The sequence below is a fragment of the Gymnoscopelus braueri genome (genome assembly GCF_963280865.1).
Source record: "Gymnoscopelus braueri genome assembly, chromosome: 16".
Taxonomy (NCBI): domain Eukaryota; kingdom Metazoa; phylum Chordata; class Actinopteri; order Myctophiformes; family Myctophidae; genus Gymnoscopelus; species Gymnoscopelus braueri.
Genome location: NC_137616.1, coordinates 28,582,136 through 28,601,528, shown reverse-complemented (window position 1 = coordinate 28,601,528; position 19,393 = coordinate 28,582,136). Strand labels below are relative to the sequence as shown.

The window sequence follows — 19,393 nt, the reverse complement described above, 5'->3', positions numbered from 1 at the left end:
TTATTTGTTCATCTCCCTGTAGGACTCGAGCGCCGTACTTGCGCACAGCTAATGAGGAAAGCTTGAAGTTGTTGACTCTCCTCTCCTTAATCGGATTATGTGACCTGTCCTGCAGACAGGTTGATCAGCAGGAAGGAACGGGACAGACAGGCCTACCATTTAATGTCTAGGATTGTTTCTATCTCTTTTTACAATGCCACTCTTTATTAACCGTGACCAAATATTCGCCCATCAAGTGCACCTGTTGGAGCACAAACTGCGGGTAAGAGACTATTCAATTCGATCAAATTTCGATCTTTCTTGACCGTTTACTGTAAGTGTAAATAGGCATATTGTTTGAGCAGGCGTGTTTTTATTTTTACAGAGGACCGTTGGTCCTATGTTTAGTCACAGATGTATTCTAGTGTTTATACACACTGTTATAAGAGTGACTGCCTTACAGTGAATGTGTGTAGACTAACCTACTCACTACAATTATGTTCTAGAGTAAAGAGGAGCGCATACTTGAGCTGGAGACTGAGAATGCCATTCTTCATTTAAGACATGCTGAGGTAAGATATTTTTAGATTATTCTGTAACAATCTGTCATCTAGACCTTATTGGTGCAGAGTTTATTACACCTGTCAGCATACAGGCTTATAGCAGTGGCAGGTGGATATGCAGGCTGTCTGGCACAGGGTCCACATTTCACCTACTATTTATCACCTCATATATAGGAACTAGGTCAAATGCTGGTTGGCAATGAGAAGAGTCGCCATATTGTGTGTCTTATTTGGGCCCTTGCCTATAACCATTCATCATGATTTGTGTGCATGGGGTTCTCATCTTAAACAAGCTTAGTGCTTAATGAGAGTTCCAGTTTAGTAGACCTTGTATTGTGAATGTGTACTTCCATGTACTGTTATGTACTGTCATGTACTATTCTCATGTCTTACTAAATAAACTACATCAATCAATCAAACCATAACCTTAAGGTAATAGTGAACCGGGGCTATATGAGCATATTGAAGTTGTCCCGTCTCCAGTGTCTGGGGAAACTGCGGCGGAGCCAAGAGGAGGCAGCCAAGGCCCAGAAACACCCTCAGCTCCAGAGTAACACACAGAAAATCACCCAGTCAGCCCTGGTCAAACTCCTGTCTGAAGTCCAGGTACAATTATACAGTACAGAAGGTGTGTGTGTGTGTGTGTGTGTGTGTGTGTGTGTGTGTGTGTGTGTGTGTGTGTGTGTGTGTGTGTGTGTGTGTGTGTGTGTGTGTGTGTGTGTGTGTGTGTGTGTGTGTGTGTGTGTGTGCGCGCGCCAACAACTTGACCCAGTCTATAGATGAATACAATACACACAAGGTAACCTTTTGAATACATTATACAAAATGTGTGTGTTTCTGTGGTATTCCAGGCTTTGAAACAGGACCTGAGTGAGGTGTTTGCTGTGTATGTGGGCTTTGCCCATGACCTGGAAGAGCAGAGCAAGCAGCTACTGCAGAAGGTGGATCAAGCTAACTCCTCCTTACAGAATCGCCATGGAGACAGTGTGCAGAGTAAGTATGTGACTGGATGGAACCAAACATGACCTCAGAACTCAACCAGGAAGTAGTAGTTTTGCATCAGTGAGGGCCTATTGGTAATTTAGAAGTCTGTCATACTTTTGTTTTGACTGAGTTTGACAGCTCACACTGGCAGCAGATCTAGTGGTGTTTCATTTATTGTATTTTACTTCCATTTCCTGTTCTAGCATTCTATTCATACATTCTACTCCTCTCCTATTCTTCCAACTTTAACCACTTGAACCCTAGCAGTCCCTATTTTGGGGCTAAGTGCAGCTGTTTTCGGTGAAGATATTTAGTGTATTGAAAACAGGACGGGGCCTGGGAATCCGGTCAACTACATTTAGGGTTTAACCACTTAAACCCCATATGGGTAACTGGGGTCCCTCAGGGCTCAATACTAGTATTTTTTTCTGTTTTCTGTTATTGTGGGGAAGGCTTTGTGATCTTGTCGATCGGCTATTTTCAGCAAAAGCTTTCCCCACAATACCGATGCTGGGGTTTAAGTGCTTAAGTGGTTAAATAGCAATGATATAGTATTTATTTCCTGTTGACTCTTAACGTATCCCATATTCTTCCCCCCTCGACACGTTGTTATCGTTACATGTTCTATTACTCTCTCTCTCACTTCCCATTCTGAAGTGACTTCTACACCACGCTCTGGCCATATACATGTAGCTCAATTAGGGTTGCTGTGGTGATAATCCTCTCTCTCTCTCTCTCTCTCTCACTCTCACTCTCTCTCTCTCTCTCTCTCTCTCTCTCTCTCTCTCTCACACACACACACACACACACACTCCACCTCTCTTAAAGTCCTGTTGTGTTGGGATTGCTGGGTGCTAATCTTGTCATTTGTTTACTGTATGAGAAAGTCCCCCTGGTCCATAAGCTGTATGTGTACCCCCCGCCACACACACACAGAGTGATCCCATACAGTACAATGATTCACACACAGATACACTTACAGTACATTGTTTGTGAGAGAGTGAATAGGGTGGGGTTTTGGTTTAGAAAAGCTGATTTCCCGTGTTTATGGCAATAATGCTGCTTATTAATCATATACATGATTAAAAATACATTATAATTTATCATGCATTTTGAAATACACCATAGTTTAATAATAATTACCCCGTTATTTAAGTTATTACAGTAACCACTTTAATTTGTATCATCATTTTGGCGCATTATTATAGGCGGAAATCTTCTAAAATATTTTCAAAAATAGAAGATGCCGATGTGATGTGTTTTCAGAAAAGTTCAAATAAGTTGAAGTTGTCCACCATGGTAACGATTGATTATTTCAATGGTTGCATCAGCACTGGCATCAATCAAATCAATCAGCTCCACACAGTAAAGAGGAGAAGAGGAGTGAGTGCATTTCAGAATAACAAATGGATTAACAGCAATATGACACATTTCCTTTCATTCTCAGTCAGGCAATTTATTATAATACTTTTCCAACTCGGAGTGTAAAAATGGACCCACATGTTCATTTTTAACTCTGATGTTTACCTTGTATCTACTTAGTGTGTACTTTGTAGTACTTAATTGTCGTCTCAGCACTTACCAGACTGCTTACCCTGTTGTTGGTTTACTAGGGTTCATGCCATTTATTTTCACTTTGAACTATTCTGTTTATTCCTATACATGTTGAATGGTTCAGCATGTTTGTGTGTAAATGAGGGCGTGTTTTTGTGCCAGGTGCTTGCATGTGTCTGGGGATTCAAGTCTTGGTCTCGATTCAAATGGTTTTCAAGAGATGAACAGACCCACCTTACAGATACCCTTGATGGCCTGTGCTGGCATGCTTATAGACCAATTGTTTGTTTACCAACATTGAGACTGGATGCACAGGTGATTGTTTCATGCAATCAATTCTCAACCTGTTGTTTCGGGGTACGCTGGTTTCAGCACACCCCGACCCCCTCTTGTGTGTTGGCTAGTGCTGCACGCCCTAGCGAGACCTGACAGAATGGGTTTGCAACCAGTATGACGCTTGCAACCAGTGTGACGTCGTCTGTTAAGGGGTCTATAGTAATGAGTTTTAAACTTGTCCCAAAGCCACTGATTAATCAAGATCACTGATGATGATGCACCTTGATTGGATATACAGTATTGACTGGAGTGTTGAAGTACAGTGAATTAAAAGAAATGGCTCAAACCGAGCAGTGATCCTGTTCAATTCTCATCTGTCAATTCCCAGGTTTACAGGCTCGTGTGGAAGCCCTAGAGCACTCTCTGGAGGTGGAGAAGGAGAGGTGCAAGGAAGAGAGGCAGAGGAGGAGAGAGCTTCACAACAAACTGGTGGTGAGGACTGATTTTACTTCACAACCTCAACATGGGATTCATGGGCCGGGGTGTTCCGTCTCAATGTACAAGCCAGGGGCCTCAAAAGCTATCAACAGGTATTTTTAAGATGAATTTTGCATTAAAAAAATTATTACATTTTGGTGCAGTAGCTCTCCGATTGGAACAATAAAAATGTTTGTCAAAGAGGGAAATCAACTTTCTGGGCATCAAAAAACATCCCTTATGTGCCCAGCCTGGGAATATCTGGTGGGTTGATACTAGTCTGCCAGCCATTCTCACTCTCTCTCACTCTTTTAAACAAGCTTAGTGCTTTATGAGTCTTCCAGTTTAGTAGACCTTGTATTGTGAATTTGTACTTCCATGTACTGTTGTTCTCATGTCTTACTAAATAAAGTACATCAATCAATCTCTCTCTCTCTCTCTCTCTCTCTCTCTCTCTCTCTCTCTCTCTCTCTCTCTCTCTCAACACACACGCACACAATCTCAGTCTTTTCTGCTTGTCTCACATGTCAGTGGTCTCTCCTTGTCTTTCTCCAGGAGTTGAGGGGTAACATCAGAGTCCACTGTAGGGTGCGTCCAGTGCTACCTTTTGACCACATCCAGGCCTCCACATCAACATCATCAGCAGCAGGGTACATTTATCTCCAATATGTCGATGCATTTGACAATGTTAGGCTTGATTTGTACTTCGCTGTGTGCGGTGCTGTGTACAAGCTCTCAGTTGTGAGCTTGTAGATTGGTGATTTCCGCCCACGACACTGGTGCTCACCTAATCAGGTGTCCCAAACACTGTTTTAATTTTCTTTTTCCATTTCTTCAAGATCAGCAACTATATTATCAATCCATCACTGTCCTGATTGTCTCTTGCAGGCCTGTCTCATCAGAGGAAGTGGTTCATGCTATCAGCGATGTGAGCACTTTTCTTTCAATTGAACTAGGACTCATTGCTTGTTTATTTATTTTTTACTGTGATTTCTTTGTCACAGAATCTTCTCACACTTTATTTTTTGTATTGTAGGATGTAGTGTTGGTGAATTGCATGAAGACTGGAAACCCGGTGTTAAACAAGATATTTGAGTTTGAGAGGTAAAAGGAAAAGGCAGACACGTAATTCCATTTTATTTTAACACCATTTTAATTGTCATTAGTCTCAATTTGGATTTTGTTCGACAGGGTGCATGGACCTGAGGATTCTCAGCATGCCGTGTTCGAGGACGTCAAACCTCTCCTCACCTCTCTGCTGGATGGGTGAGTGTGGAATCAAGAAATCATTTAATTCATGATAACAGAATGTTGACTCGCCACAAATTGTCACATTTGTCTTCATCATTAATTGTAACGGTGTTACACAGCCAACATTTATTTTCAGCATTGTTTTATTTCGAGAACATTTGATATGTTGCCAAGTCTTGGTGTTAATTTAACCTCTACAAATGGAATCAAATGGACCCTTACTTGACCATTATGACTCTTACGTGTTGGTCCCATTTGTACTCTCTGAGAGTTAAATGAACACTCAAGATTTTGGTGTTTGTGGGGGTTTATGTGTGTGTTGCATTAATTCCTCTGTGCAGGTATAATTTGTGTATTGTGTGTGTTGTGCAGGTATAATGTGTGTATTGTGTGTTGTGCCGGCCCGGTATTGTGTATTGTGTGTGTTGTGCAGGTATAATGTGTGTATTGTGTGTTGTGCTGGCCCGGTATGTGTGTATTGTGTGTGTTGTGCAGGTATAATGTGTGTATTGCGTGTGTTTCTCAGGTATAATGTGTGTATCATGGCGTACGGGCAGACAGGCAGTGGTAAGACCCACACTATGCTGGGCTCCCAGTGGACAGAGGAGGCCCCCCAGGATGGCATCATCCCCAAGGCTGCAGCTGAGCTCTTCAGGTGAGACTTTGATGCTGTGTTCACACTGGCAGATACAAAATATACAAAGGTACCAAGCTACACCGCATATCTGTCGTTTTGTAGCCTTGTATGTTGAAGCCAGCTCAACTAATTTTAATGCTGTTGTAGCTTTTGTAGCAGCTACAAACGTCAGATGTAGCTCTGCATCTTCAAGTCGCTGGCTTCCATTGGAAATGAATGGTAGACTGTATCTTTGTAGCTGCCAGTGTGAACGCAACATAAAAGAGGACATGTCAGCGATGTGGAACTTACAGGGGGTGTAAGTGATATGTCACCAACAAAAGAAAATACAGTTAAAAGGTTTTATGTTTAGATGGCAATCATTGCTATAGAGTGAGTGAGCAGAAACTATATTTTCAGGTCAGGATGTACCAATTTAATCCAATAAGGAGATGGAACCCAACAAATACATCATGTTCAATTTTATTGTGTTCCAGTAAAAATGCAATTAATCTAAAAAATATATATATTAAAATGTTTGCTTTTTTCACTTGTTTATGCTGTATCCTGTATGAGTTCTATCTCCTGATTGGATGGAATTTTTATCCGGACCTGAAATTTTATTTTACTATTACTATTTTACTAATTGGCTGGAGAGATGGGGAGACCCTTGTTTCTGAACAAGTATAGTATAACAGTGGTTTTCAAACCTTTTGTGCCAAAGAAATCACACCTGTACTATATATACTATAACACGTGTTATCACTCCTATCACTGAAGTAAGATAGATGATGATTCATATTTGGCAGCTTGGGCCATGTCCACAGGCAGGTGATTGATGATTATGAGGTTGTCTAAGTGTAAGGCAAAGCAGCTTGCAAAATACTGCAATCTCCTGCAATCTAGGCAGTCGCTCTATTTGGAGGAGAAGGTGCTTCCTGTATCCATAATTCTCCCGGTCTTGGTAATATGGCAGGTGGAAGTGTATGACATATGTTGACCGTGAATGTGTTCTTGTGTGTTGTTTAAATTCTGTAAACTTGTTTGGAGCCATGCACTGACGCACATATTATTTTGAGTACGTATGGCATCAGAAGCAACTGGAAAATATTTGGGTAATGTATTTTGAAATGTGGACTCAAATAAAGAAAATAAAGTGTGTTCGTATGTGATGTCAGGGTAATCTCAGAGAAGCCAGCAGACAGTCATACAGTAGAGGTGTCGGTGGTGGAGGTGTACAACAACGAGGTGTTTGATCTTCTGGCCCGGGACGAGGGGGGCAGTGGCGTGGGCCACCGCAGGGACGTCATCACCACATCCTCTGGCACCAGCGAGGTCACCTCACTCACACACGCGTGAGTACAGACACTACTCTATTGGCTGTTTTATACTTGTATATACTCGTTATGAGTTTAAAACATCCTTATGTGCATGCTTGTCGGGGCCAGGAAAACACTAGACTCACAAATTAGTGTCTAAAAATGCTTCACTCAACTAGAGAGACTCCCAGCTTTCCTGGTTAAAACTGTGTGGAAACGATCGTAGTTCTTGGGTTCCACAAGGGAACAGCGTGGCTACCATGTGGATCTCTGATTTCATGTGGACACTGGACAGCCTGTGACATCGGTCACCAATGACGTCTATGTGATGTCTACGTCTATGACGTATCTATGATGTATGACTCCCAAGTGTTGGCAAGGTTTCAGCCCGATCAGAGCCCCATTGAAAAAATTAAGTAGTTTTCAAAAAGTATTAAAACATTTCTGTAGGTTTGTGTGTATTTCTGTGGCGCTCATCATTACAGCGGTTTGCGAGCTTAGCTCCAGACCCTTGAGAGATTAGCTCCAAGCAAACACACAGACACACAGACCACCCCCCTTATAGACGCCTCCTACAGGGCCAAAAAAAGCAGTCCTTTATATTGGGGCAGTGACATGATTAATTTCTAAAGCAGTTGCTAACGACGCGTCGCATCGTGATGTCGATTGGCTATTTTCGATATAATTTAGATTTTATTTTGTGGTGGTTAAATAAAAACGAGCGTTGTCAATGGAAATGCATAGACCGTCCTCGCATGTACAAAACGTGCGTGCACATATTAGTGTATGTAAATGGAGAGAGAAACGCATGTTGTCCTCTCTCTCAGGTGTGTGGTCAGCTCGTCCGAGGTGATGCAGGTGATCGGCAGCGTTCTCAGGCTCAGGGCTCGCTGTCCCACGCTGGTCCACGCCCACTCCTCACGCTCTCACCTCATAGTCACCCTCACCATCTCCTCCAAGAGCCCCAACGCACTGGTCCTGGGTGAGACACACTTGTACACAGTACACGCACGACCCCCCCCCCCATTTTTGTTTCATTTGTACACTTACACTTATATTTGGACCCCTGGTGGTCCCCAGACCTGACATTGATAAACAGTGCATAAATATGATAAGTGGTTAAGTTAACCCATTAAAACCGGGAAATCATCTGTGTCATTTTAGATTTTAGCATTGGCTATTCAAAAATAGCAGATATACAAGCTCACAGCATGTCACTTCGTGCCGTGCTGCGAGCTGAATGTGTTTGAAGTGTTTTTTAATTAAAAAAAAATAAAAGAAAATAATTACAAAAACGTTTGAGAACTCAGGTCTTAATGGGTGAAAGCACAGAATCACACATATCTGTCTTTCTAAATCAAGAGTGTACTGTGCACTTTTGATTTGGTTTGTTTGTTTCAATTTTGAAAGCACGGGACATGTAGCATAATAATGCGGAGTGGAGCTGTAGTACGATACAATACGATACCCCTCAATCCCTCTTGACACATTGCTCACCTTATGCCACCACTCCGTTCAGCTCGCCGGCTACAGAGCGCCAAGAAGAACATGCAGCGCTCCCCTCAGAGAGAGTTTTGGAGTCCCCGCTGTCCCCGCCGCGCCAACGCCGCCGCCCGCCAACCATCTGACGAGCTCTCCACCAGCTCCGCCTCCTCACCCGGCCTCTCCCCGAGCCAGTCCCCCTGCCCCTCGCCCAGGCCCAGCATCTCACAGGCTCCGTTCAAGACCAAGCTACAGCTAGTGGACCTGGCGGGCAGCGAGTGTGTGGGTAAGACGCCCTGGCGGGTTAACTGGCACAGCGCGTAGCGCGTAGACATAGAATTTCTTGTCTCGTCTCTTGTTATACTACTACAGTATGTAGTACTAGTCTATTAATATACATACACTTATACAGTGTGTGATTACCCTTAAGTAGTCTATTAATGTATGTACTGTGTGTGAACCAGGTATGTCAGGAGTTACTGGGGCCGCTCTGTGGGAGTCGTCCTGTATAAACCGCAGTCTGTCTGCTCTGTCTGATGTGTTGGGAGCCCTGGCAGAGCAGAGACCCCACGTTCCTTACAGGAACAGCAAGCTCACACACTTACTGCAGGACGCCATTGGTGAGACACGCACACACACACACACACACACACACACACACACACACACACACACACACACACACACACACACACACACACACACACACACACACACACACACACACACACACACACACACACACACACACACACACACACACACACACACACACACACACACACACACACACACACACACACACACACACACACATGTTTGAATTACTACGTGCATCAACATTTTATGACAGCATTAAAAATTGCTGAAAATTGTTTGTAGATCGGCTACTTTTCGGTGTTCAGCGCACAACTAAGTATAAATTAAGGAAAACCCTAACCCCTAGTTTAAAGGTCTCATCCTAACCCCAAAAGGAACGATGAATGATTTATTTTTACCATAAAACAACCATTTCCCTTGTGAGGACCAGAAAAATGGTCCTCACTATGTCTATTTCACAAATTCTACTATATGTGTGGGTACATTTGGCCCATACAAGTATAATTATACATGTACACGCACGCACGCACGCACGCACACGCATATTTAAACATATACATTTAATTGGAGTCATACAGCATAGCCTGTCAACATACTACCGTGTCCTTCTTCATCTTTTCCACCAGGTGGCGATGCCAAGCTGCTGGTGATGCTCTGTGTATCTCCCACCCAGCATTTCATTACTGAGTCAGTGCAGTCTCTGGGCTTTGGCACACGGGCCCGCCAGGTCCAGAAGAACATACCTCTAAGGAAGAACAACGCCCTCAAAGTGAAGTGATTGAGGTGGAGCGGTATACACAGAGGGAGACACAAAGTGATATATATAGTAGTACACCTCAAGTTAAGTTAAAAAGGGCATAATGGTGAACAACACCTGTTTCTCTCTCTTTTTTTTTTTTTTAAGTTAACACATAATGGGCACGATAAATGTGTACATTTTTGTAAATGTAATATCTTCATGGAATATAGAGTGATTCTTATGTAATTGACTTGAGCAAAACATAACAACATATAGTGCTGAATGGTTTTATGAATGGCAATCAAATATAACAGCAGCTTATTGCTATGCAGAATGGACACCGCATTGAGGTAAAAATATATTAATTTATTGTAAATAAATGACTAAAATTGCATGACATTACTATTGTTAATTCTGTTGAATTTCTCTTATCTATTCTAAGTTGTATTCATGTGTAGCCTGTACAGTATGTGAAGGCTTTTTGACTCCATAAAAAAACTATTTCTAAGATTGTATTCGTACTTGTTGGCCCTCTAAAACAAATATTAGAGGGGTGTCATTTTTCTAGTTGACATATAATACAACTTTTCATGAAATCTTTCAAATGCCTTTTTGACAGTCTACCAGAAATGTACATTATCTGCCCTGGAACTGTTTCAGTGAATAAAACTTGTATAATCCAAAAACATAAAACTGACTAGATGGTTGAATTCAGTGAGTTGTTCTGTAAAGGAATATTTATCATTTAATTAGGTTGAGAGATATTTTGTTCATTTAAAACTAAACATTACAAATCCTAAAAATGGCCTGTCCTCTGCCAAAAAAACAAATTTAAGTTATAATTCACATACATTTATTTATTAATTATTAGGGACAGGTCGATTTTTAAAGAAGGGTACCCCTGGAGAAAATGTATGTACCTTGATCTAAAATGCCATGACCCTCCCTTAGACTAAAAGAAAAAAATCAATGACCCTCAAAGTTAAAGGGATACTTCACTTTCGGGCCGGGGAAACATTTAAAAAATATATTAAAAATAAATGAAAAAAGTTATGGAAAATTCATGGCCCCCTCACGCATTAGAGTGTCCTACTAATGCGTGAGGGGGCCATGAATTTTCCATAACTTTTTTCATTTATTTTTAATATATTTTTTAAATGTTTCCCCGGCCCTAAAGTGAAGTATCCCTTTAAGTGATTAACTTTTTTTTTTTAACCCTCCCCGCCTAGGAGTGAGTGTCACGACATATTGTCCCACGATATTGCCTATTGTGGTATTAAAATGTGACGATAGGTATTGTCATGATGTCATACTGTATCGTAATATTTTTTTAATTAAAAAAAACACATTTTTTTTGCCGGTGAAAGTTATAGGAGTTCTTACTGTATGGTGTATGATATGAAATGTAAATCTTATCATAATCACAGTAATTATGAATCATGTCTTCCATCGTATTCATCGTAGAGAAATGAAACAGACTCCAGTCACTTTCAGTTTAAAGCACTGCAGAGGGGAGGTGTTTGCCTCAAATTGCCCTTTTCCCAAAAGACCCATTTGAAAAATATATATATATATATATATTTTATGGCCTGCCAAACATCTGTGGCCCTTATCAAGACAAACATTTGACAAATAATTATAATTTCAACAATCATAATTATTATTTATAATTAAAATTTAAATGAGCTGGCTGCCATCAGTCAGTTTTAGTCTCACTTTTCACCTGATGCAGTGATGTCAAGTGCCCTCCCAGTGACCAAAATCACATAGGCCTAGCCCTAAATATATAATAATAGACTCCTGTGCCATATTGTCTACTCTATTCCAGGGCGCTACACATTTTTAAACAAGCCATTTTTAAACAAGCCATCAAATAAATAAATACAATATTATTTGGGGGGGAAAGCCGATCTACAAGCTCACAACACATCACAGCATGTTGTGAGCTTGTAGATCAGTAACTTTTAAGCCTATAATGACATGCCCAAAATTGGGATGTCAGGGTTAAAGTGGTAGCTATACTTTCGAAAACCTTGAGACTGGGAAGTTATCCACTGTATGCTGGCAGGTGGCATTCCTGAGACAGGCATTAAATGCGGCATGGTCCAAGTATATTCCATGTTTGGGATTTCAATAATTGGTCTTATCAGTACAGACAGTGCTTTCATCTTACATCGCAGGAGCAAAAGGGCCATACTTGAGGACAGGAAGAGATTAAGTTCTACCAGCTAAACTAGTTTTATGTGTGTCAACTTTAAGAGTTGTGGTTTCCATTAAGGTGAACAGGTACTCTCAAGCAGTGTTGATGAGAAAGTCTAAGGTGTGCCGAATCGAACTATGGAAAATGACCTGAGAGTCAAAACAGATAATTATGTACTGTACACGATGACTGATTCATGAAGGGCATGGCAGGATTGAAAGGAATGCAGTGTCACAATAGTTTCATGCAAAGGTGCCTTTGATCAGAGGTGAGTGGGAGGTCTGATGGTGAGGCTGTGGATCAAGGGTTTCCATGGATTATGATTGAGTGTTACTATGGTTATTATTAGCATTATTGGACACTTTGAAACGCTTTCTCTCAACTGACATAAATCAACTTTACTTTACTCCAGTTCTGCCCTCCTTTGCCTCAGTGCTCCTTCTCAACAGATGACATGCCTTCTGTTTTTGCTCTTTTCCAGCGCCATTTCCACTGTGGTCACTCACATTACTGTTGACTTTAATTGTTTCATTGTCTGACACACCTCATACACTCCATTAATCCATTGTCTTAAAAAATAAAAATACTAGTATCCCACAAAGGATTGAACGGATGTTTTGACATTTTCAGGTAATCTTGTTGTCTTGTTGTCCTCATATGATCAATCATGTACAGGTAAAACATACAATACCACAAATCTCCTGCATCATATTAATGAGAATGTCATCCTGACACTTTATGAGTCACCAAAATTATTCAAACACATTTTTTAAAGATTCAATTGTGTATTTTAGAAGTTTTTTTAAGTGTCCAATAATAACAATTATAACAACTATAATAACACTCCACAATCATAATCCATGATAACCCTCCATCCACAGCCTAGGACCTCCTCCAACCTAAAAGTTAGCTCACCTCTGATCAAAGTCAGGTGCCTCCGCATTAAACTATTGTGACACTGCATTCAATTAGAATCCTGGCATGCCCTTCATTAATCACTCATCATGTGCATATTTTTTTTGTCTCAAGTTTCCTTGTTGCAGTGTTCCATTGGCATTTTATCCTTGACATTTCCGTGAGAAGCATTTACCATGTAATTACTATGTCTAATAAATCAAAACAAATCAAGTGTAGCTTGTAGGGTGTGTCTTACATGTGCATGCCTTGGACTTTCTCATCAACAGAGAATACCTGATCACCTTAATGGAATGCACTACTGTACCTTGCCAAACCAAATGGTTTAGCTGGTAGAACTTGATATCTTTCTGTCCTCAAGTACAGTAACACTGTCTTTTGAAAAGCCAGCAATCTCTATATTAGCCATATGATGTATAATACGCACCCACTCACCTTTGCAGCTAAGTGGCCCTTTTGAGGTTGAAGCACTGTCTGTACTGATGAGACTCAACTATTATAATCCAAAATAATTAGGATTTAATTTGTTGGTCGCTCAGTAGTTAAAGCAGACATACTGTACTATTGTTTTAAAATGTGCAGCACATTGGAATAGACCCATATGACACATTAGGAGTCCATTAGTATACATTTAGGGCTAGGCCACCGTGTTTTTGGTACAATGATTATTTTGCATGTCCGTGGCGAAAATGAAATATTAATGAAAATGTCCATCACAAGCTGCCATGGTGATGACCCCTGCTCCCACCTCATTATCCTTGCAGCTGCAAACAATTTGATTTGATACAGGCAGTAAGCAAGTTAAGTTCACTCCCCCATCAATAAATTGTTGCTTTAAGTTTTACACTTCACGTTCAGTGCAGATTAGCTAGCTTTTGTTAGCTTAGTTTGTACAGAGTCAGGTTCATTGTTTCTCCCTATTTCCAATCTACAGTATGTGATAATTAAGTAAACTGGCTCCTGGCTGTAGCTAGAGAATTATTTTTCCCTGGTCTGCTACTGCTGAAGCATGCATGTTACTGCATGCTGCATTAGTTTCTCACCTCAAATGTTTTGCAGGTACATATTTTAGTACATTTTGATCTTCACCTGCCTTATCTGTTTTATTTGATCATTAGTATTGAAGAATGAAAATGGGAATGATGGCCAATAGGCTACATAGATAAATGTTAATTATTTAAATTTGTACATGGTAATGAGAACATAATGCTTATTTTACTGAAATTTGCACTGATGAAAGTCCCACATGGACTGAAGCTGTCAAATGAAATTGTAGTTACTTTGCCCTCATCTTAAAGTTAACGTGTTAGGCTGTTTGTGGTATGATGCAGGGATAACGGGATAGCTGGGCACTAGGGACATCTGGGCACCTCGATGTAAAATTGGCTATTCTGTCCAACATGTTAAACAAATAAAATATTTGGAAAATGTTTTAAAGTAAAGTTTACATGATTAGAATATGCTTAAAGGAGTAGTTCACCCAAAAAATTACTTATTTTCTATCAATTACACACCCCATGAAGCCTTGATTTCATGGATTTATTTTTGTTTTTGTGGCATTCCTAAGACAATAATTTGATGACCGTGTGTATTTCCGGTAGGAGACACAAATAATCTACTTTGTGTCTCCTACCGGATACATTAGCCGGTAGGAGACAGGAATCAAATTATTAGCTTAGGAATGCGACAAAAACTAAAAAGAATCCATGGATTCAAGGCTTCATAGGGTGTGCAATTGATAGAAAATAAGTAATTTTTTGGGTGAACTCCTCCTTTAAACATTCGGCAATTAAGGTCTAACATTTCTACAATTGCTACAAATTGCTACAAAACAGATCCAGTCATTTTGGGGCATAAACAAGAAGTTGAAGGATAATCTGATAATGATGTACCATGCATGTTCACATCATGTATACTTTACATTATTTTCAAGTATATAAACTTTTACAATTTTGGTCAAATAACATGGCCCATGTCATTACTGCCATTACCCTCAATGAGGCAGAGGAGAGTGTACTGGCAGTAATGACATGGGCCATGTTATTGTGGAACATCTTGCTCCAATAGCTACCTTTACTTAGTGCAATAGATTCAACATTAGCTTGCATCTGATATCAAATCAAGGATCAGTCTCTCAACAAAGCCACATTCTTTAGCTTAAAGCCATTTCAATTGCGTTGATGGCTTGTTAACGACCGTCATTGATTCTAAATAGAGTAGACCAAGGTGTAACTTGATTTGAATCCTTTGTATCCTTTGAAATAGAGAGGGGTCATTGACCACTGTTCTGCTGTACTTGGGACCAGTACAAATACTGAAATATGGCCTTTGAATAATTGTGATGTGATGACTATGAGGTTTAATGGGAATATTGAAGCCAAATGGTTATATTGTAAATGTGAAGTGAAAATATGCAAATGTATTTAAGGGACAGCAGCTCACACACACAACAGATATACAGATACTCACCTGTAAAACACCAACACATATTCAACACATTCACCCACACACATACATGCTATACCTACCTGGAACACACGCACGCACGCACGCACGCACGCACGCACGCACGCACGCACGCACGCACGCACGCACGCACGCACGCACGCACGCGCGCGCACACACACACACACACACACACACACACACACACACACACACACACACACACACACACACCACACACACACACACACACACACACACATGCTATGGGCTTTGTTAAAAAGAGAGACATTGTTGCAGAACAGGGAAATGTTGATTTATTGTGATATTTGTGATTGTATTATTGTGAATAAATGAGAGGAAAATTAGGAACGCAAGTGAACGGTTCATGTCTTCATTCCTGTGCCTGTTTACATTGTTTTTCAGAGACTGAGGCAGTGAACCAAATATCAATCCTGTTATGTGGTACCCGACCTAACTTGGGACCCGTAACATGTGTCTATCCATTCCATCCATCCCATTGGCTTCACGGATAGGCTGAGCTTCGCGTCACCTTTGTGCTCCTGAAAAACTCATTATTTTACACGGTCATGCAAAAAATGTCTGTGTTTCGGTGGTGTTTGTGTCTCTGTGTGCTGTTCGCCAAAATGTTGTTGATCTACGTGTACCTGTACCTGTACCTGAGACATGCATCAGAGATGCCTCCTCAGGTCTGTCCTCCAGGTCACTTCAAAATAGACGCCATGAAGGACTGCTCGTCCTGGCTGCAGTGTCCGCAAATCATCGCGGAAGTGCGCACGTTGAAACTGATCGGCCAGGATGGCGTAAAGCAGGTGTTCCTGTCAGAGTGGAGAGGTCAGAAGGTGGCGTTGTCCAAAGCGATCACTCCGGACTTACAGAAGGTACAGGAGCTACTTGTCCACGATGTCTCCATGCTGCAAGCCCTGCAAGGCCCCCACGTGGTGCAGCTGGTGGGTGCGTGCCTAGAGGAGCACATGATAGTCACTGAGTACCACCCACTGGGCTCCCTGAAAAACCTGGACACTGTGCTGGCACAGGAGAGACACCGGCATCACGACACCTGGCAGATACGCCTGAGGTTGGCCGTGGACTACGTGTCTGTCCTCAGCTACCTCCACAACAGCCCTGTGGGCTGCCGTGTTATGTGTGACACACCTTATCTGGACTACACCTTGGGCCAGTTCCTGCTGAGCAGCAACTTCCGTCTGGTGGTCAACGACCTGGACTGGCTGCCGGAGGTGGATGCTGCCAGGGGTCTGCTGGCCAAATGCTTCAGCTGGGATGTGACCGGGGACTTTGTGGCGCCGGAGCAGCTCTGGCCGTTCGAGGGCCTGGCCTTTTCCAACAAGCTCATGCCCGGCTACGACGAGAAGTCGGATATCTGGAAGATCCCGGAGGTGACGCGCCACCTGATGGGGAGCGTGGCCGGGGGCGACGTGGCCCTCTTCCACCTGTCACAGGTCCACGCGAAGTGTAAGAGGACAGACCCCGCGCTGCGGCCCGCCGCTCAGGAGGTGCTGCAGGTCTACAAGCTGGTCTACAACATGTTGCTAGAGAACAGAAAGTACAACTAACTACTGGAAGGAAAATTTGAATTAAAGTCTAGAAATATAATAAATGTGTCTGTAGAAAACTGCATAATTGTAGGAGTTTAGGAGAGTAAAAAGGGGGAACTAACACATACATCTAGAATAGAAGACCTTTGATTTATAGCTACGGCCTGGTCATATGATGTTTTGATATTTTTATAGTGGCTCATGTTTATATCCTGCTATTTACACATATAACTGCTCTAAGTTCAACTATTCTGATCACTTAAGCCACACATTGATATATAGACTTTTATACTGTGTGTATATTTTAATCACTGGTATGACTAAAAGTGTTAAGTTTTAGTTTAACTGTGTCACCTTATTCAAAGAAAATGTGTTTACCAAGAATGAGAGATCATAGTGAAAGGGGCCCTGTCTCTCCCTCTCTCTCTCATTCACTCCCTTTTCTAAAGGAATGCCTCACTGAAAAATACAGGCACTAGTGGTGCCTCAAAATTTATATTAGGGTGTTAGTTCCCAGGAAATAGAAAACTAAAAATGCCATATACCTTGGCCAACTTATTATAGACAATAGGTCTCATAGAAGCTTATCAGCGCCTAAAAGATAGGGAGTATAGCCATCCAGATGCCTTCGAGGGGAGGATGAAGATGCCAAGGCTACGGTCCAGCGTGAGAACAGCAGGAAGAGTGATCAACCATCTTCTGCAACCAACAACGACATCTATTGATAATGTTTTATGAAAATGTATGTATCGCTGGAATAGGGGCAGAATGCTTGAGTGCAGAATTTATCGCCCTGTCTGAAGCATCTACTTTGTGATAGGGAGAGAAGTTTTGTATCCAGCGCGCTGTTATTGATTGGTATTGTATCTTTTATGTTTGTTTGATAATTCATTCTGATTGTTTAATAGGCTCATAAATAATTGTAAACTTAGTTTAAAGGATAATAAATGATTTGATCTTACAATTGTAAATCTCCTGTCACTTTCATTTAAAGAGGTGGTGCCATGTTTTTGCACTTTTTCTGTTTTTCATGTGTCTATGAGGTTGATAGAACTTCATTAAGCCCCCCGGTGGTGTTTTTATGGTGTTTTATGTCTTCTCTGACTATTTAGAGTTTATTCCTGGAGGCTGAAACCTTGAGGGTCAAACGTGCCAATAGAAAAACAGCGCTTTAGTGACATCACAAAGCCCACACCCTCCCCCTCATTATCATAACACAACAGGTGTGGGCATGAGGAGGAGGAGGGACTAGGACAGGTGGGTGGTGCTAAGGTGGTGGAGGAGGTGCTAAGGTGAGAACCAGGTATACTTAATGCACTGGTGGGTGTGTCTACATAAAAACAACATTTTAACACTTACTGTACACTTTTTTTTTGTTGAAAAAAATCCTTACATTATAATAATACCTTATGATCAGGTTTTAGGGTTGAAAAATATCATGGCACTCCATCTTTAAGGGTGTTTTAACGTCTCCCCACTTCACAGAACCACTGAACCAAGTACCTTATCTAGATTTACTTTTAATGGTGTCATAGGTTCAGCAGTAAATCTAACACTACCAATTACAATGTCCCATATTTAAATACTGGGCCCTGATTGGTCACCCCAGACTTCAGGAGCAGGAAATGGATTCACAATAGAGCAGTGCCAAACCCAAATCGCCGAGGGCAATTTATTTTTGCACTTTCTTTTTTTGGAAAAAAAATGTTCAGAACCCAAGATATCATGATTTGAAGCTCAATTCACTTCTTGTTTAACTTCTTACTGAAAAAGGCTGTATCTCGGCTCCAGAGCAATTTTTTTTACAATGTATTTTTGGCCTTGGCACAGGGATGATAAAGCCAGAAATAAGTTTGGCACTGAATGAGTTAATCCAGCCCTGGTTTGAAGATTTGGTTTTGTGTTTTTAAAGGTTTGAGGAAAACGGGTTAAGGTTTCAAGAAATGTGTTTTAGCAATTATTGTGGAAAAGACTGTGATCTCTGTTGAATTTAACACAATTTAACACACACACACACACACACACACACACACACACACACACACACACACACACACACACACACACACACACACACACACACACACACACACACACACACACACACACACACACACACACACACACACACACACACACACACAGAGAGAGAGCGAGAGCCTCCTCCGTAATCTAGGTCTCTGGGGCCACATTTGGGCCCCCCTTCATCCCTAGACATAGACATAGACCCCTGGGGGGACTCCCGGTCAACTAGGTACATGTCTATATTTGACAATAGCCGATCTACAAGTTCACGTGAGCTTGTAGATCTGCTATTTTCAAATATTGTAGTACTTTTACTTTTGGTACTTTAAGTACATTTTGATACCAATACTTTTGTACTTTTACTCAAGTATTTTTATTCTGTACATAACTT

The 19,393-nt window shown here is 41.3% G+C and overlaps 2 protein-coding genes across 2 annotated transcripts; both read left to right on the top strand.

Moving 5' to 3' along the window:
* Positions 1-193: 193 nt before the first annotated feature.
* Positions 194-9,879, top strand: kif25 (kinesin family member 25; the record flags this gene model as incomplete). Its single annotated transcript, XM_080453233.1, has 15 exons — positions 194-262; positions 486-551; positions 1,026-1,148; positions 1,394-1,535; positions 3,745-3,848; positions 4,389-4,483; positions 4,722-4,761; positions 4,870-4,937; positions 5,025-5,099; positions 5,611-5,739; positions 6,879-7,055; positions 7,847-8,001; positions 8,539-8,787; positions 8,966-9,121; positions 9,728-9,879. 15 exons carry the CDS (start codon positions 194-196, stop codon positions 9,877-9,879), a joined length of 1,800 nt encoding a protein of 599 aa, XP_080309359.1.
* Positions 9,880-9,945: 66 nt separating this feature from the next.
* On the top strand, positions 9,946-17,910 carry LOC308103471 (protein O-mannose kinase-like). The gene is made up of 2 exons (XM_080453444.1): positions 9,946-10,190; positions 15,827-17,910. Exon 2 carries the CDS (start codon positions 15,991-15,993, stop codon positions 16,993-16,995), a length of 1,005 nt encoding a protein of 334 aa, XP_080309570.1. The 5' UTR covers positions 9,946-10,190; positions 15,827-15,990; the 3' UTR covers positions 16,996-17,910.
* Positions 17,911-19,393: the final 1,483 nt, after the last annotated feature.